The sequence below is a fragment of the Hemiscyllium ocellatum genome, chromosome 5 (assembly GCF_020745735.1).
Source record: "Hemiscyllium ocellatum isolate sHemOce1 chromosome 5, sHemOce1.pat.X.cur, whole genome shotgun sequence".
NCBI classification, from domain to species: Eukaryota; Metazoa; Chordata; class Chondrichthyes; order Orectolobiformes; family Hemiscylliidae; genus Hemiscyllium; species Hemiscyllium ocellatum.
Genome location: NC_083405.1, coordinates 15,174,633 through 15,195,157, shown reverse-complemented (window position 1 = coordinate 15,195,157; position 20,525 = coordinate 15,174,633). Strand labels below are relative to the sequence as shown.

Here is a 20,525-nt window from a genome sequence, read left to right as displayed (position 1 = left end):
TTACCCTCAACCAAAGAAAGGCTTGCTGGTCTATAATTATCAGGATTGTCTCTACACCCCTTCCTGAACAAGGGACAATATTTGCTATCCTCCAGTCTTCTAGCACTATTCCTGTAGACAATGATGACAGAAAGATCAAAGCCAAAGGTTCTGCAATCTTCGCCATGGCTTCCCAAAGAATTCTGGGATAAATCCCATCCGGCCCAGGATACTTTGCTATTTTCACTCTTTCCAGAATTGCTGACTCTTCCTCCTTGCGCACATCAATTCCATCTAGGCTATTAGCTTGTATCTCCATATTCTCCTCAACAACATTGTCTTTTTCCAGTGTGAATACTGACAAAAAAAATTCATTTAGCATTTCCCCATCTTCTCAGACTCCACACTTCCCACTCCTGTCCTTGATTGGCTCTAATCTTACTCTGGGAGAAAGTGAGGACTGCAGATGCTGGAGATCAGTGCTGAAAAATGTGTTGCTGGAAAAGTGCAGCAGGTCAGGCAGCATCCAAGGATCAGGAGATTCGATGTTTCGGGCACGAGCCCTTCTTCAGGACGGATTCCTGAAGAAGGGCTCATGCCCGAAACGTCGATTCGCCTGCTCCTTGGATGCTACCTGACCTGCTGCACTTTTCCAGCAACACATTTTCAGCTCTAACATTACTCTCACCATTCTTTTATTTCTGATATACCTACAGAAAGCTTTAGGGTTTTCCTTAATTCTACCTGCCAACCACATCTCATGACCCCAACTGGCTCTTCTTCGCGCTCTCTTTAGTCCTTCCTGGCAAACTTGTAACTATGTGGAATAAGCTCCACATTTCAATTGTGCTCGTCCCCTGCAGTTTCCTTCCCATCCTATGCATCTTAAATCTTGCCTAATAATTACCTCAGCCCATACCACATCAATAGACGATCCCTCAAATATCCTTTCTGCCACCTAAATACTGTCCTTGACTAACACCACACCTCACTGTCTTTTAACCATCTTCTCTGTACTTACTGAAACATCTAAATCCCGGAACCTGCAGTAACCATTCCTGTCCCTGCTCTATCCATGTCTCTGAATGGCCACAATATAGAAGTCCCGGGTGCCAACCCACGCTGCAAGTTCACCCACATAATTCTGGATGCTCCTGGTGTAGAAGTAGACACAAATTAGATTCCCATATCCCTGCTGAATTAATTCAACCCTCCCAAAGAGGACGAGCAAATTCCTTCACCCAGGATATTGGTATCACCCTGGTTCAGATGTAGGCCATGCTGTTTGTAGAGGTCCCACCTACGCCAGAAAGAGCCTCAATTATCCAGGTACCCGAAACCCTCCCTTCTGCACCATCTCGAATGGCACGCGTTCAGCTCCTCTCTCTCCCCATTCCTCGCCTCGCTAGCATGTGGCACGTGCAACAACCCAGAGATAATGGTTTGTTCTTGCACTAAACTTACACCCGAGCTCCCTGAATTTCTGCCTTAAATCCCCATCCCTTTTCCTACCTATCTAGTTAGGGCCTATGTGCACCATGACTTGGGGCTGCTCCTCCTCTCCATCAAGGATCCAGAAAACATGATCCGAAACATCACGAACCCTGGCACCCTCACACATCAACCGTGAGTCTCTATCGTTCTCACAGAACCTCTTCTTATCTGTCCTGCTAACTATGGAGTCCCTGATGACTAATGCTCTGCCTCTCTTCCCCCTTCCCTTCTGAGCAACAGGGACAGACCCTGTGACAGAGACCTGTACCCCCATGGCTTACCTCTAAGTTGTCCCCCTCAACAGTATCTAAAATGGTAAACTTGTTACTGAGGGGAACAGCCACAGGGGTTCCTTGCACTGCCTGCCGGTCCCTTTCTGTCCCTAATGGAGGCGTGACTACCTCTCTGTAACTTCTCTCAATAACCCCTTCCGCCTCCTAAATAGTCTGAAGGTCATCCAGCTCCACAGCTTGCAGTGTACCTACCCAAGCTGGTCCAGTACAGGTACCAACACTGCCATCTATCTGACAATTTTGACAATTGCTCAAGTATGTCCTATACACCAAATACAAGAAATCCAACACTGCCAATGATAACCCCATCAGTCTACTCTTGATCATCTGTAAAGCCATCTAAGATATCAATAGTGCAACCAATTAGCACCAGTTTCACAAAAACCTGCTTACCAATGCCGAGTTTGGGTGCCATCATGAGTACTCAGCTCCTGACCTCATTTCAGCCTTGGATCAAATAGCTGAAGCCCATGACATTCAGACCACATTTGAACTTGTGTGGAATCAAGGAACCCTAGCAAAACTGTAATCATTAGAAATTAGGAGCAAACTCTCTGCTGGTTAGTGCCAGATCCCTGACACAAAAGAAGCCGGTTGTGGTTTTTGGAGGCCAGTCATCTCAGCTACAAGACAACTCCAAGAAATTCCTCAGGCCCAACCACCTTCAATGGCTTCAATGAGCATTCCTCCAGCATCAGGTCAGAAGAGGGGATGTTCGCAGATGATTGTGCAGTACTCAGCACCATTTGTGTCTCCTCAGACACTGAAATAGTCCATGTTAAAATACAACTAGACCGAGACTATGACACTTTTCAACTCAAGTCTGGATAAAGTAACATTGGTGCGACACAAATGTCACGTAACAATCATCTTCAGTGAAAGTCAATCTCACCACTACCCTTGACATGGGTTTGCCCGATGAAGTGGCGATAACAGCAAGTCAGAGACGAGGCACCATCTCCTTACTTCCCAAAGCCTGTGGCCACGTACATGGCACAAGTCAGGAGTGTGATGGAATACTGCCCACTTGCCTGGATAGGTGCAGCTTCAGCAACACTCAAACAGCTTGACACCATCCAGGACAAAGCAGTAGGCTTGAATGGCACCACATCGACTCCCTCCACCAATCTACAACACACACTGCAAAAATTTGTCAAACATCCTCCGACTGTGCCTTTCACACCCAAAGCCATTTCTGTTGAGGACAACGGCAATGTGGAAAAGCCACCTGCATGTTCACCACCATGACTCTGACCAGACTTGGAAATATAGCAGTGCTTATTCACTGAGTAGGCTAGTATAGTGCCCATCTGTGACTGCCTAATTCACCACTGAAAGAGCCATTTTGTATGTGAACCATCAAGTGAAATTAATACAGATAATACATGAGTTTCAATATCAGCAGGAAGACTTGGATTACCAAAACAAGGAATCCAAGCTAACTGGAACAGACAAACCTAATAAGCATATTGTAACTTATCAAGGCTATGTTGAACATTTTAAATCATTTACAAGATGACGGCATTGCTGGTTGGCCAGCATTTATTACCCAGATTTACCTCCATTGCCCGAAGGGCAGTTGAAAATCAGAGTCATAGAGGTGTACAGCATGGAAACACACCCTTCGATCCAAATTGTCCATGCCGACCAGATATCCCAACTCAATCTAGTCCCACTTGCCAGCACCCAACCCATATCCCTCCAAACCCTTCCTATTCATATACTCATCCAAATGCCTTTTAAATGTTGCAATAGTACCAGCCTCCAGCACATCCTCTGGCAGCTCATTCCATACACGTACCACCCTCTGCGTGAAAAGGTTGCCCCTTAGGTCTCTTTTATATCTTTCCCCTCTCACCCTAAACCTATGACCCTCTAGTTCTGGACCCCAGGGAAAAGACTTTACCTATTTATCCCATCCCTGCCCCTCATAATTTTGTAAACAAAATTGCACAACATTGCAGTGGGTTTGGAGTCACATGTAGGCCAGACCAGATAAGGATAGCAGTCGCCATCCCTAAAAGGCGATTAGTGACCAAAATCCATTTTTCTGACAATGCTTTCAAGGTCATTAATTCCAAACTTCTAAACACTTCAAATTCCACCATCTGCCACAGCAGGATTCAAACCCGGATCCCAAAACATGACCAGAGTCTCCAGATTACCAATCCAGCAATCATCCCACAAGGCCATCACCTCCCCAGAAATAAGGGTGAAGATATCAACCAATAGAATATGAAGTTAAGATAGGACAAAAGGTATCCCATCTGAACAGAAAAAAAAGCACAATTATTCTAATTAAATAGCGCGATTTGCATGGTTGAGTTTGAATACTTCTATATTACCAGCTATGCTTATTTAGAAGTATTGTTTCAAATTTTACATCATAAATAAATGCCTAATTCTCCTGAAGTCAATTGCCCTAATTCTCAATTTCCATCTTTTATAAGCCTAATAACCACACTGTGTGCCCTGTTACTTACGATGTTTTCATTTTTGTTCTATTCTAGTACCATAGGACTGCACAGTATAGAAGAAAGCCATTCAACCCATCAAGCCTGTACAGAGTCCTGACAAAGCGACCCAGCTAGACCCATTCTCCAGCCCCATCTCGACTGCCCTCGAAATGCATCACTTTCAAATATACATCCAGTTTTCTTTTGAAATCTCTTCTGGAATCTGCCTCCACCACTCTCCATGGCAACAAATTCCAAATCCTAACAACTCCCCCCAAGTTTACTCTCTCCTAGCTCTCTTGCTGACAATCACTAAATTGTCACCCTTAGTTACTTACATACTAACACTTGCAAACAGAATATCCTTGCATCCTTCTGGCAAAATTGCTCATAATTTTGAAAACCTTCACAAAGTCACCTCCTTAATCTTTTCTGATCCAGGAAAATAAACCCATTTTCTCTCATTTTTCCTTGTATCTAAAATCCCTCATTCATGGTAGCATTCTTGTAAATTTCCTTTGAACTCTCTCCAGGGCAATAACGCTTCCCTTCTCGCAGGTACCCAGAACTGAACAGAATACTCCAAATATTGCCTGACCAATGATTTGTAGAGCTTGTGGGATCACGCTCAAGTAATGATCGAAATCGGTGATTGGCAAAATAGCCTCTTTCTTCAGAAACTACGAGTAACCCACAAGTTTGAGGCAGCAATAGTATTCTGAAATACAATTCTTACACTAGTCTTTTCATACACAGTTTTTACATAGGTTAAAATTCCATTACTATGGTGTTACATTGTGTACTACAGATGAAACAAAGGTCTGAGGGGCTTCTGTCCTGGGAGATAGGAGATGGGTTAAAACAGGTGTTAAATGCTGGATTAAATAGGATTCAGAGTGACTGTTGAACTACATAATTAAGTGATGTTTTGTCCTTTCTTCCTTTTACGATAGTAAATGTTAAAAAAAATACTAGGCCTGTAGGTTCTGAATAAGTTAGAAATTGCATCTATACTTTTTAAAAGAATGAAGCATATTAAACTGATGACCACAGCTGGGCTGTGAGATTTGTTTACTGTTTGTCAGTGAGAGTTTCATTCAGACATTCATTTGTGCAATTTCACATCAGCGCTGTTTTGACAGTTACTTTTTTTTAAAGGGATAACAGCCCAGCGACAAGATATTTAACAAGTACATGTAAATTGGGGAAAATGTTTGGGTTTCTATAATCTATGCAGTTCCAGGTGGTGGTTGGTAAGGGTTGATTAATAATATGGAGACTTGATGGGGCAGGTATGGTTTATGACATTGACACCTATTCAGAGGTAGCTTTTGATGTAGAAATAGGCCTGATAAGGATTTAAGATGAAAAGGATGTTTTAATTTTAGTCCATATTTCAATAGTGATATATACTCCAAGATGTGGTTTTGTAAATGACTGAATAGTGTTATAGTAAACAACGGGTTAGTAAAGAGTTATGAATATAGCAAGCTGGTGAGTGTGTTAGTAAAGATAACCTGAAACACACTATCTCAAGTTGTAGCATCATTTCCTTGCTTTTACACTCGCTGCCTCTGTGTTTGTAAACCCAAAGATCCGAGAAGTTGCCTTAATGGCCGTGTTTCTAATTATCTGGCTATCTACAGATAATCGTCCACATGAACATCAAGGACCCTCTCCTCCTGTACTTCATGGAGAGGTAACATTGACTGACTGTACCTTCCATTAAAACGCATTACTTCACATTTCTCTGTGTGGAAATTCTTTTTCCAGGTGTCAGACCATTTGGCCAACTTGTTACTGTCCCTCTCAAACCACACAGCATTATCCTGACAATTCACTATTTTCCCTCACTATACAAGCTTTGGAGAAACCCTGAACACTCTGCAGGGCTCAGTGGTTAGCATTGCAGTCTCATAGTGCCAGGGATCCAGGTTCAATCTTAGCCTCGGGTAACTGCGTGCGTGCAGTTTGCACATTTTCCCCGAGTCTGCATGGGTTTCCTCCGGGTGCTCTGGTTTTCTCCCACAGTCCAAAGGTTGTGCAGGTTAGGTGAATTTTTCTGGCCAACTTATATACCTCCTTTTTGGCTTTAACATGATCCTTGATTTCCTTGTTAACCACAGTTGAGCCACCTTCACTGATTTAGTCTAATGCCAGATAGAGATGGACAATTGTTCAAGTTCACCCATATGTTCTTTAAATGTCTGCTATTGCCTATCCAACACCAGCCCCTTTAGTATTCTTGGTCAGTTTGCCCTCGCCAATACACGCCTCATACCAAAGTTAGCTTTATGTTCAGAATCCTAGTTTCAAATTTATTCGTATCATTGTCCATTTTAATGAAGAATTCAACCATATTATGGTCACTCTTCCCCAAAGGATCTCACACCACAATGTTGCCAATTAATTCTCTCTCCTTGTGCAATGCTCAGTTGAGGATGATTTGCTCTCTACTTGGTTCTTTGATATATTGGCTGAGTACTGTTGAGAATGTGATGCGGGAAATGCACCGCTGGTCAGGCAGTATCTGAGGGGCAGGAGAGTCAACGTTTTGAGCATAAGCTCTCCTGATGAAGAGCATATGGGCGAAACATTGACTCTCTTGCTCCTTGGATACTGCCTGACCAGCTGTGCTTTTCGAGCACCACACTCTTTGACTCTGATCTCCAGCATCTGCAGTCCTCACTTTCTCGAATATTGGTTGAGTGAACGAGCCCTCATATATTCCAGGAAATCCTCCTCCATCACATTATCATCAGTTTGCTTAATCCGATCATTATGTAGATTGAAGTCACCCATAATAATGGCTGTAGCCCCACTGCACAACTCTCTAATTTCCTGTTTTATACACTCCCCAAGTTCACAACTACTATTTTATGGTCTGTATACAACTCCCACTAACATTACTTACCCCCTTTGGTGTTGCACAGCTGTAACCATTCAGATTCCATTTTGTCCAGGCCCATGTCCTTCCTTGCTGTTGTGTTAATCACTTCCTTAACTTGCAATGCCACCCTACCTCCCTTTCCTTTCTGTCCATCGATCCTGAAAATTGAATACCCCTGGGTATTGAGTTCTCATTCTAGGTCACCTTGGAGCCAGGTCTCTGATCTCAATTACATCATATCCATTAACTGTTTGTCCAGTTAATTCATTCACCTTAATACAAATCCTTCTTCCACTGACACACACAGCCTTCAGGCTCATTTTATGATATCTATTGCCTTTTAAAATTGTTGTGAAATGCAGCTTTTTTTCTTTGGTTTTACTGCCTTCCACATTCTCTTTTCTCCTAACGTCCTTGGTTTCTGTCCTCACTTCATTTCCCTCAGACATCCTGCACTGGTTCCCATTCCCCTGCCGTTTTCGTTTGAATGCTCCCCAACAGCACGAGCAAACACTCCACCTGCCCAGGTGCAGACTGCCCAGTTTGGACTGGTCCCACCTCCCACAGAACTAGCTCCATCACAGGAGCATGAATCCCTCCAGCTTGCACCATCGTTAAACACAGACCGCACTTGAAATATTGTATTCAGTTCTCATCACATCATTATTAGAAAAAGAAAGATGTGGAAGATTTAGAGAGGGTGCAGATGAGATTTACCAGGACTGGAGGGCATACCTTATGAAGAATGGTTGCAGAAGTTAGGGCTTTTCCTCATTGGAGCAAAGAAGGATGAGACATGACAGAGGGGTACAAGATCACGAGAAGCATAGATAGAGTGGATAGTCAGAGACCTTTGTGCCAGGGTGGAAATGACTATCACAATGGGACATAATTTTCAGGTGACTGGAGTAAGGTTTGGGGAGATGTCAGAGATAGGTTCTTTACACAGAGTGGTGGGTGTGTGGAATGCATTGCCCACAGTGGTAGTAGAGTCAGAGACATTAGGGAGATTTAAGCAACTCTTGGATAGGCACATGAAAGACATTTATAATGAAGGATATATACGTTAGTCTGAACTTCGAGTAGGATAAAACGTCGACACAACATCGAGGACCTAAAGGCCTGAACTGTACTCTTCTATGTTCAAACACCTTCTTTACTGTGCTACCTACCTGCAAGACCACAGTCAAGAAAATTTGAACCCTTACTCCAAGGTCCCTTTGTTCATCAACACTCCCCACAAACTTACCATTAGGTGTATAAGTCTAGCCCTGATTTGCATTCCCAAAACGTAGCCCCTCACATTAGCAAATGAAGTTAAGTCTACGTCATTGTTCAGCACCATCAGCCCATCTGATCAAGGTGCCAACATACTCTGAGGTAACCTTCCTCGGTTGTCCACTACACTGCTGATTTTGTTGTCATCTGCAAACATACTAACCATACCTCCTATACTCACATCCAAAGCATTTATAAAGATGACAAAAACGGAGGGGACCCACATCAATCCCTGTGACACAATGCCGGTCACGGGCCTCCAATCCGAAAAGCATCCCTCTGTCTCCTACCTTCAAGCTAACTTTGTATCCAATGGCTAGTTCTCCCTACATTCCATGTGATCGAATCTTGTTAGCTAGTCTACTGCGTGTTCACTGTATAGCTTATTCTTTAAGAACTCATTTAGGCCAAAACGTTCCTAAGTGACAGTAAACTCACACTGTTTCTTTCAAATATCCAAGCAATTATTAAAGACAATATCTGCTAGTCAATTAAATTCCTTCATTAATGTGTAACATTGCTTCTGAATTTAAGCACAAACAGCATTTGCACATTTACTGCTCGCAGAAACTGAAATACACACATTAGAATGCATTATATACCAAGGCAGGGATACAATTCAAGGAATTAGTTGAATATAGAGGCTCTAACAATAATAATAGCTCAAGCTTTGCTTTTGTGTTGTAGCAACGTTATTTAAATTCCCAAATTAGAATACTTCCTCCTAACCATTCCTGAAGATACTCCCTCTCTGAAAATTAACCAAATACATATCTATCTGATTTGGAGAAAAATAATTCTCTTCACATATTATTGGAACTTAACATATAAGCTTACATATTGTATCAGGAGCAGGATGTGACCATTCGGGACCTTCAAGCCTGCTCCTCAATGAGTTCATCAATGATGGGTTTGTGGTCTGAATTCCACATTCTCATCTGGTCTTGCTCAGTTTATTTCCCTTGCCTACAAATAACGTACCTTCACTTTAAAAATATGTAATGACCCTGCTACAATCTTCATAGGAGAAAATAAAATCCCATCATCTGTTCTTAAAGGAAATCTCCAATGTTAAAGCAGTCTCTTCTGGCTCTGGACTGACCTATAAAATAAAATATCCTTTCCAAATATACCTTTGTCAAGGCCATTCAGGATCTTACAGATTGCATCAAGTCATCTTTCAGTTTTCTGAAGTCTAGCGAAAATAAGCCCAGTCTATCCAATTTTCTCCTCAGATAACCACTCAATCCACTTATCGATTGAATTAAATAAAAGCAAAACATGACGGATGCTGGAATTTAGTAAATCTCATCTGAGCCACATCCAAAGCAATTACATTCTAAAAGAGAGAGGCCAAAACTGCACACAGCATTTTAAGATGTCATCTCATCAATGCACCACACAGCTGAAGCATAACATCTGTATTTATAATGTTCAATTCCACCCTGAATAATGAGTAGCATTCCATTAGCCTTCTTAATCAATTACTGCACCTGTATACAAACTTTGAGACTGAACACCTAGATCCTTCTGTGCCTCAGAATTCTACAACCATTTAATAAACATTCTATATTCTTCTTATCAAGGTGAACTACTTTACATTTTCCCATGTTATATATGGTGTGCTCAATTCTTGCTCAACCCATCTTATTATGTGTCTTCCTTTGAAACACAAAATTACTTATTCTGAGGACAGTATTCCCCACCCGGTACCTGCAGGGGATACATCCCAGGACCTACTGCGGAAGCTACCAATAGGAGTGAACCCATTCATTTAAATGGGAAACATACCTTAGCAATAGCATCCTGGATCTGGAATGTTCCCTGTAATATGTTCCCGCTGGAGGAAACTGTGAGTAAGTGAAACAGCGGAAAACAATTTCACGGATACGGGGGTCATCCTGTATTCTGAAACAGATCTTTAAACATCAGCCACTGCTTCTCAAGCATTCTATGAAATCCAACTCTACTCAGTACTCATTACTTCATTTAATAGTACCATTTAAAGAGGTGCCTTTCGAATGCACACAAACAGGAGATGTAATTCTTACGACCAAAGTTAAGTATTTGTATATACTCACAAGGGATGTATTTAACTCCAACAATTTTGAACAACTCAAAATGCAACTGCATTCATCAGTGAAATAGCAGCGTTTTACCTTATGAGGACACACTGATTGTCGTTGCGTTTCCAAAGGCAGTGATAACATTCATTCGCAATGGCGAAAATGTGAGGCGGTCTTTCACCCAAGTGATAACTGCTGTATTGCTCCATGCTTGTTATATCATAAAGGCCAGAAATTGATTTGTAGGGATTCACTGACACCAAGATGGAACCTATGTATGTCTGTAAATATAGGAAAACAAAACACAACTGGCTGAAATAAATTACATATACACTAAACAATACACACTGAAAAACACTGATGATGAGTATGATGGCCATAATAAAAATGCTAAAATTAACACAGGTGCATACCTACTCACTTAAAATGTTCGAGTTACTTTCCTGAAAATTATACATAGTGAATTGACTAAGTGAATTGTAGATTTGTTTAAGACTCAACATTAAAGATGAAATTTGTTGCTTTATGGAGGAGAACTTATGACAAGGTTAAATATCATTCTTTACAAAAACACCATTCAAAAATTTTAAGATTAAAAAAGCTCCACCTACTTGCAGAGTTCAGTCCATGCAGATTTCAGATGAATCTAAGGACTACACATATTTGTTTCACTTCTATCACTGAATGGAGCCGTAGAGGCAGAGCCCGACAGCAGGAAGATGGACCCTTGGGCCCAAACTGGTCCATGCCAACCCAAAACTCCATCCACGCTAACCTCATTTCCCTGCACCTTTAAACCTTTCCTTTCCATTTATTTGTTCAAATGCCTTTTAAATGTTAATTTACCTGCTTCAACCACTTCTGCTGGCAGCTCATTCCATGTCTGTCCTATCCTCTGTAAAAACATTGCCCCTCAGATTGCCTTTTTTTTTCACATCTAACCCTAAACTGATGCCCTCGAGTCAATTTCCCAACCCTGGGAAAAAGAAGAGTGCATCCAGCCTATCCATGCTTCTCACAACCTTATACACATCGACAAAATCCTCCCTTGGTCTCACACTGTAAAGAAAAAAAAAGGTCCTAGCGTGTCCGCCCTCTCCCTATAACTCATAGCATGGAGTCCTGACAACTTCCTTGCAAATTGCTTCTGACTCTTTGCGGTCTGATAACATGCTTCCCATACCAAGTGACCAAAACTGAACACAAGTGTGGCCTCACCAACATTCTGTACAAATGCAACATAACTTCCCAACTTCTATACTCAATGCCCTGGCTGATGAAGGCCAGTGTGCCAAAACACATTTTTGGTGAGTTGGTGAGTTAAAGCCACCAAGAACCTACTCTGGTTTCCATATTAAGTTATTCTGAGGTCTAGCTTGTGCGACAAGTTAAGTCAGACTACAACCTGCAGCAGATTGTGCTGTTAACAAGGCATTTAACAAGCCATGATGAACACCTATTGGGAACTCACCACTACATACAACACTGTATGAGAAAAGCATACAATATGCCATGAAATTACTTTGATGGGTGTTGCTAAACATTTCGCTTGATTCTACCTCACACTCTGCCCATAGCCCATATTGTACAAGATACTGTCCTACATTCTGCAATTTTAATTGCTAAAATCCATCACTTAAGGAAAATACTGTGCTGTTTATAAACTTAAATCTATTACCAAAGAGTGCACAATTATTTCATTAAGCTCCTTTGAGAGTCAGATCAGTTGGTGACACTCATCTGTTTAAGTCCTCCACAGATATTGGAGTACAATTATCCAGAGGAGCAGTAAGGTCAGTACTGAAGGTGCGCTCTGCAAATCGAGGCACTTTCAAATCTGATTTTAAATCCTTAGCGCCCCCCCCGCTTGGCACACTCTCCTCATTACTGAAGAAGGGCTCATGCCCAAAACGTCGATTCTCCTGCTCCTTGGAAGCTGCCTGACCTGCTGCGCTTTTCCAGCAACACATTTTCAGCTCTGATCTCCAGCATCTGCAGTCCTCACTTTCTCCTAATTCACAGTCAATACCACTAAAATCAGAATATCGTTTCTTTTCCATGGGAGCTTGCTTGACACAAATTTCCTGTCACTTGCCTTACATGTAAGCAGTCATGACGTGTCAAAAGGTACACTAGCTTTAAGGGCAATCGTTTGCAAGTGCTGTCAAGATTACCCGTCCTGCCCAATTTACACTTTATACAATCATGACGGGGCCACCATGAACTTATCATACAGATGCCCACATCCACTTTAAACATTTTGAATAATTAATTAAAATCATTCATCATGTCTACGCAAACCCAGCTATGCCAATTTAAACTTACATATATGTTGTCCTTTTTATATCGAATGTGTAAATTATGCATGATTGACCCTTCATGCAGTTGTGCCAAGGTTGCCATATCCTCAACACCTTCAATACTAGTTGGATGCATGGTCACCACTTTGTCCCTGGTTAAGGTATTTAATTTATAAGTTAACACCTGTTTAAAACAAACAAAAACAAAAATTAATATGCAAACCAATCAAATGCAAACATGTTGGATGTTACAGTTGCATTTGAGAGTTAACAATGAATAGGGCAACCATAATTAACATTTCTTTCATTTTCATTTCAGAATGACAATCTCATATGCAAGGCGTTTTACTCCAAAGTGCTTGCAGAAACTGCACTGCTCCAAGCATTGGCATTCCATAGATTTTATAATTGCAAAACACTGGGGCTCAGTGGTTAGCACTGATGTCTCACAGTCCAGAGACCTGGGTTCGATTCCTTCCTTGGGCAACTGTCTGTATGGAGTTTGCGCATTCTCCCAGTGTCCCACAGTCCAAAGATGTGCAGATTAGGTGAATTGGCCACGCTAAATTGTCCACAGTGTTAGTCAGAGGGAAATGGGTCTGGGTGTGTTACTCTTCGGAGGGTTGGTGTGGACTTGTTGGGCCAGAGGGTCTGTTTCCACACTGTAGGGAATCTAATCTAATCTAATCACTCTCAGGAGCTGTGGCATCAGTGAGGATCTCATCTAGGGGCTCCATACATGAGCAATTTCCTTCTTCCCAAGCCTCAACTTCTTGCTATTGACTTGGTCCCTGATATGCCAAAAAGGGCATTAGTTTCTTCAGGGATAGAATATGGGTTTTAGATCAAGATACTGCCTGAGGTCCCATCCCAGAAAAACCTGTGATCTCGGTCTTAAAAACTCCTTTGTGACATGAGACAATAGCAGAGTCCATCACAAAGGATTATCTTGCTACAACTGTTCGGATAATAGTCCACCAAGAATTTCATGAGTTAATACACAGTTTTATACAAGTTGTGTGAATAAAAGTCCAAAAGGCTTGGAGAAAGTAACCTTCTAACCACAACCCCTGATTATAAATTGAGCAGAAAGTGTGAAGAAAATATTTCCAAACTATTCTGAACTTTTTTGGAATTTAAAATCAAATCAAACAGCTTCAGTTGATAAGAACTTCAGAGAGGATGAGAACTGCTAATGGTACTAAAAAAATTGTTTCAGTTTTCCTTTTCCTTGGAGACCTTCCCCAGTTTTGATTAGCAACCACACATGCATAGCATCGTGAAGATTAGAGAATATTTCCAAACCATCAAGATCTGAATCCTGCACACCCACGACGTGAAAACATATATTGCTTTATGTCGGTTTCTGAAAACAGCTTTACAATGACTGCATCCTACATTCCTGTAATCTGTACATTATGTAATGCACCTTTTCCATTCACACAAGTGATTAAAACACTGCCTCTACCTTTGATGCAGGATATGGTGGGTCTAACTACGTAGCAATTAGAAGTGAACACGAAATTAGCCTTTGATTGGGTGTAACTATTTAGTCGGCTAAGATCCCAATAAACAGGCACTCCCTTACACCCTTATCTACCTGAATACACAGCCACCGTGAAGGCTCCTGAAAAGTTTTTGACATAACACAAGTTTTATTTAAACATTGGATGGAGAGTGTCATGGAGTCAGAATTTTACATATCGTGAAGTGGCACGTTTATGTCCATGTGTGTCATCAAGCACCATTTTGTAGCTCTGCACCCATATAGCCCATATTATGTGACATTCTCTTTAATGAGCAATGCAACCTCCTTACCCCTTTCACATCCTTTGGGATCAGATCTGAAATGTCTTAACCCTGGAATGTTGACAGTCCAGTCCTTCTCTCAACTAGGTTTCTATAATGACTACAACATCATTGTTCCATTTGTTAATCCAGGATCTAAGCTTACCTGCATTACCTATTATACACCTTGCATTAAAACACACTTCAAACCACCAGCCCTACCATGATCATTAACCTGACCCTGTCTTTTCTTCCCATAAGACTTACACACTTTAAAGTCCAAATCACTCCATGTGACCTACTGCTCAGGATATTAACCTATCCGCCACATTAGTTTAAATATCCTGACATTGCAAACATCCCGCAAAGGATACTGGGGCCCCTCCAGTTTAGGTCCAACCTGCCCTGGAAAAAAATCTCACTGACCAAGATATCTGAAGCCCCCCCCTGCTACACAAGCTCTTTCAACAGGCTGACAACTGGATTACCTTCCTATTTCAGGCACCACAAGCACATGGCACAGGGAATAATCTCTAGTTTACAACACAGAGGTTGTGTTTTTCAACCTCCTACTTAACATTGTAAATTCCATTTGCAGAGCCTTTCTGCTTATGTCATTAGCACCAATGTGGACAACAACCTTAGACTGCTTACTCTCACCTTTCAGAATGCCCTATGCCTGCACAGAGGCATCCTGGAGCCTGATACCAGGCAGAGATCACAACATCCTATAGTCTTGCTTGAAGTCATAGAAATGCCTGTGTGCGTGATCATAGAGTTCCCAGGCACCATTGCTCACTTACATTTTGACCCTCACTGCTGTACAACACCACAAATCGTGGCGCCACTTATCTAGGGTGTTGCTGTGACTTTGTCCCTCCAGGACTTGCACCCACCTCCCTGGTCTTGTGGAACCTCAATGCTGCTCACCTTCCTCAGCAAAGGCCAACCGTGAACTCAAGCCCACACTTGGGCCTCAACAGCAGCACTTAGCCCTCACAGCCCCTCTCCAAAATGACAGTTCCCCAACAACCTGCCTCCCTTTTATACGCTGCTAGTAGGAAAGAAAAACCTTCCCAGAATCCTCCTAAACCGATAGTCACTACTGCAATCTGTTCATACCCATCTTCACCACCTACGCACAACGACAGTAGTGCATACTATTTGTAAGGTGCACTGCAATAACTCCAAGCTCCTTGGACAACATACTCCAAACTCAACACCACCATCTCGAAAGACAGGGCAGCAGATTTGGAAACAAACCAACCAGCTAGTTAACCATTGTCTTTCCTTGGAACAAAATCACTTGCTTCATTTTCTGGGTCAAGATTCTGGAGCTCCCTTTGTAAAAGCATGGTAGATGTCTTTACATCCCAACAGGCAGCTCACCATCACCTTCTCCAGGGGAATTAAAAGGTGGGCTATAAATGTCAAAGCAGCAATGCTGACATTCCATGAAAAACTAAAGACATCTTTACGTACTGCTTCCCTTTCACAGGCAGTTTGCCTCAAATAGAGGAGCCTACACCAAGTCATCTATAACAATGTTGTTTGGACGTCCTGCTCACGTCTCCACTGATGAAGAGAAGCGTCGAGTGTCTTTAGAGCTCCTAACTGTAAAGGACCCAGCCAAGTGAGCTGTCCCTGTAACTCTGCATTTACTATCACTGCATTTTAGAGCAGTGCTCTGAAAGCTATTGCTTCCAAATAAACCTGTGGGACTACAACCTGGTGCTGTGCGATTTTTAACTTTGCATTTACAATGGCTAATGTACCTAGCCTGCACATCTCTGGATACTATCGGGCAATTTAGCATGGCCAACATACCTAATCTGCACCATCTTTGGACTGCGGGAGGAAACCGGAGAGCCCAGTAAAAATCAATGCAGACGTGGGGAGAAGGTTCAAATTCTGTATAGACAGACAGACAATCACCCAAGACTGGAATCAAACCCACAGCTTTCTACATGTGTTAATTCAGTGTTAAGTCTTAGTTAACTTAAAATAAGTCAAAATGTCCAGGTCTGTATAGATCCACTAAACATTTCTCAACATAATTATTTTAAAGTAAATGCTGCTTATTAACATATTGAACCAGGTGTCTGGAATTTGAGATAATCTTGCATAATAGAAAAAGAATACTAATCTAATGTCCGTGGTCACCCACAAATCCTGAACTCTGTGACTGTAAGGACAAACAACAAATGAAATTACAGCACAACAAGCTCTCTGGCCTTCCAAGCTTGTGTCGATACAGATCCTCTGCCTCAACCTGTCACCTATTTTCTAAGGGTCTGCATCCCTCTGTCCCTGCCCATTCATGTATCTATCTAGATAGGTCTTAAATTATTTTATTGTGCCTTCCTCCGCTGGCAATATGTTCCAGGCACCCAGCACCCACCACCCTCTGTGTAAAGAACTTTCCACCCATAGCTCCCTTAAACTTTTCCCCTCTCACCTTGAATTTGTGACCCCTAGTAACTGAGTCCCCCACTCTGGGGAAAAAGCTATCCACCCTGTCTATACCTCCCATGATTTTGTAGACCTCAATCAGGTTTCTCGTCAACCTCTGTCTTTTTAAACAAAATAATCCTAACCTACTCAACCTCTCTTCATAGCTAGCACACTCCATACCAGACAACATCTTGGTGAACCTCCTTTGTACCCTCTCCAAAAACATTCACATCCTTTTGGCAATGTGGCAACCAGAACTGTACGCAATATCCCAAATCTGGCCAAATCAGCTGTAAGATGACCTGCCAACTTTTACACTCAATACCCCATTCAACGAAAGAAGTCAGAAGGCAGATGCCATGCTCACTCTATTGACCTGCGTTGCCACCTTCACAGTACAATGGGCCTGAACACCCAGATCTCTCTGTACATCAATTTTCCCCAGAGCTTTTCCATTTACCTTATAGTTCACTCAAGCATTGGATCTTCCAAAATGCATCAACTCGCATTTACCCAGATTGAACTCCATCTGCCATTTCTCCGCCCAACACTCCAATCTATTTATAGTCTGCATTCTCTGATAGGCCCTTTCACCATCTGCTGCTCCACCAATCTTAGTGTCATCTGCAAACTTGCAAATCAGACCACTTGTATCTTCCTCCAGATCACTTGCACTATCACTAAACAATAGTGGTCCTAACATGGATCTCTGTGGAACACCACTGGTCAATTCTCCATTTTAAGAAACTCCCTTCTGCAACTAATTGGTCTCTATTTATCCTGTTGGAACACCCTGAACCCCATGCGCCTTCACTTTCTCCATCAGCCTATGGGGAAACTGATCAAACGCTTTACTGAAGTCCATGTGGCACTGCTGCCTCATAGCACCAGAGACCCGGGTTCAATTCCCGCCTCAGGCAACTGTCTGTGTGGAGTTTGCACATTCTCCCCGTGTCTGCGTGGGTTTCCTCCGGGTGCTCCGGTTTCCTCCCACAGTCCAAAAATGTGCAGGTTAGGTGAATTGGCCATGCTAAATTTCCCGTAGCGTTAGGTGTAGGGGAATGGGGCTGGATGGGTTGCTCTTCGGAGGGTCGGTGTGGACTTGTTGGGCTGAAGGGCCACACTGTAGGTAATCTAATCTAATCTAATGACAATATATAAGCCAACTGACATCAGGCTCACCGATCTATAATTACCTAGATTATCCCTGCTACCCTTCTTCAACAAGGGGCCAACATTCACAATTCTCCAGTCCTCCCAGGACCTCACCCTTGTTCAAGGATACTGCAAAAGATAGCTGTTAAGGCCCTAGCGATTTCCTCTCTCTTCCCTCTGGGATAGATCCCACCCAGACCTGGGCACTTGTCCACATTAATGTCTTTTAGAATACCCAACACTTCCTCCCTCCTTATGCGGTCTTGACCTAGAGTAATCAAATATCTATCTCTAACCTTAACATCCGTCATGTCCCTCTCCTCGCTGAATACATGACGCAAAGTACTCATTAAGAATCTCAACTGCTCTGACTCCACACATAACTTTCCTCTGTCCTTGAGTGGGCCAACCCTTTCTCTAGATACCCTCTTGCTCCTTATATATGAATAAAAAGATTTGGGATATTCCTTAACCCTGTTTGCGAAAAAGAGATTTTATGACCCCTTTTAGCCTCCTAATTGCTCGTTTCAGATTGGTCCTACTTTCCCGATATTTTTCCAAAGCTTTGTCTATTTTCAGTCACCTAGATCTTATGTATGCTTTTTTCTTCCTCTTGGTTAGTCTCATGATTTCACCTGTCATCCATGGTTCCCTGATCTTACCATTTCTATTCCTCATTTTCACAGGGACATGCCTGTCCTACATTCTAATATACCTTTCTTTAAAAGCTTCCCACATATCAAATGTGGATTTACCTTCAAACAGCTACTCCTAATCCACATTCCCCAGCTCCTGCCAAATTTTGCCGTAATTGGCCTTCCCCCAATTTAGCAGTTTCTCTTCAGGATCACTCTCCTCTTTCGCCATGAGTATTCTAAAACGTAGGGAATTGTGATCACTATTTCCAAAGTCATCCCCTCCTGAAAATTCAACCACCTGACCGGGCTCATTCCTCAACGCCTGGTCCAGTACGGCCTCTTTCTAAGTTGGACTGTTTACATACTGCTCTAGAAAGCCTTCCGGGATGCTCCGTACACATTCTGCTCCATCTAAACCTCTAATACCAAGTGAATCCCATTCAACGTTGAGAAAATTAAAAGCTCCTATCACCACCACCTACATCTTTCTATAATCTGTTTAAACAGATTACTTGTCTAACACTGAAAACAAAACAAATAAAGCCACTGACTAGCATAGGGGCAGGCTGCCTTTGAATGGCCGGAAGGTGGAAGGGATGGCTGGGTTACTGGGGGTCTGTATTTGATGCACTTTCTTAATGTAATTGTCCTGTCTTATATGTATTTGTCTTGTTACTGTTTTGTGATGACTGAAACTGGGATTTGAGGTTTGTCCTCATTTCCCTGAAAACTGGTTGAACAGTAGGGTTTGGGGTCTGACTTTGTCAGTCCTCTCCCTTGTAAATTGCTGTTTCTCTGTATACAGCTGTAAATGTTATGATTTGGAGACGCCGGTGTTGGACTGGGGTGTACAAAGTTAAAGATCATATTCTGGATTAGTGGTGCTGGAAGAGCACAGCGGTTCAGGCAGCATCCAAAGTGCAGTGAAATCAGGAATAAAGGCAGTGAGCCTGAAGCGTGGAGAGATAAACTAGAGGAAGTAAAAATCACAACACCAGGTTATAGTCCCACAGGTTGAATTGAAAGCACTAGCTTTCAGAGCTCTGCTCCTTCATCAGGTGGTTGTGGATAATAAGATTCTAAGACACAGAATTTATAGCAAAAGTTTACAATGTGATGGAACTGAAATTATACATTGAAAAATACCTTGATGGCTTATTAAGTCACATCTGTTAGAATAACCATGATAGTTTCACTTCTTTCATATGTGAATCACAAAACCTTTTTAAAAGTTACATTCTCAGGTTAACTCTAACAATTGGTGTCAGCCCAGATAATATGTTGAAGACGTTAGCCCCCTGTGTTCTGTTGTCTGTGCCATAATGTTTAGACCGATCCTAATCTAAAAAAAGAGTCAACAGAGCCTTACATGATTCATGCAGTTTTTGAGCAAAGTACAATATAACTCTGCAAGTACAAATTCACCCCACAAACATGTGTGTGTGTGTGTGTGTGTGCGTGCGCGCGCGCATCTGGGGTGGGGAGTTGTGAGGTGCCTGTGAGAGACAGAGACTTATACTTCAGGCTGGATGACTGAGGAAATAAACCTTCAGTTTCTGATTTGAGGATAACGGGCAGTCTTTCAGGCAACAGCAAGGCACAGTGGACTTATTACAACCACAATAATCCAGAAACTCAGCTAATGTTCTGACGACCTAGGTTCGAATTCCACCACGGCAGATGGCGGAGTTTGAATTTTTAAAAAAACACTGCAATTAAGAATCGAAGGTGACC

The 20,525-nt window shown here is 42.2% G+C and overlaps 1 protein-coding gene across 1 annotated transcript in view; it reads right to left on the bottom strand.

The window, feature by feature from the left end:
• myo10 (myosin X) overlaps window positions 1-20,525 on the bottom strand; it is a 338,767-nt gene that overhangs the window by 238,039 nt on the left and 80,203 nt on the right. Inside the window, exons 3-4 of the mRNA XM_060824560.1 lie at window positions 12,782-12,940; window positions 10,550-10,737 (exon numbers count right to left, since the gene is read on the bottom strand). Coding sequence (XP_060680543.1) covers window positions 10,550-10,737; window positions 12,782-12,940 — 347 coding nt within the window. The remainder of the gene's footprint in view (window positions 1-10,549; window positions 10,738-12,781; window positions 12,941-20,525) is intronic.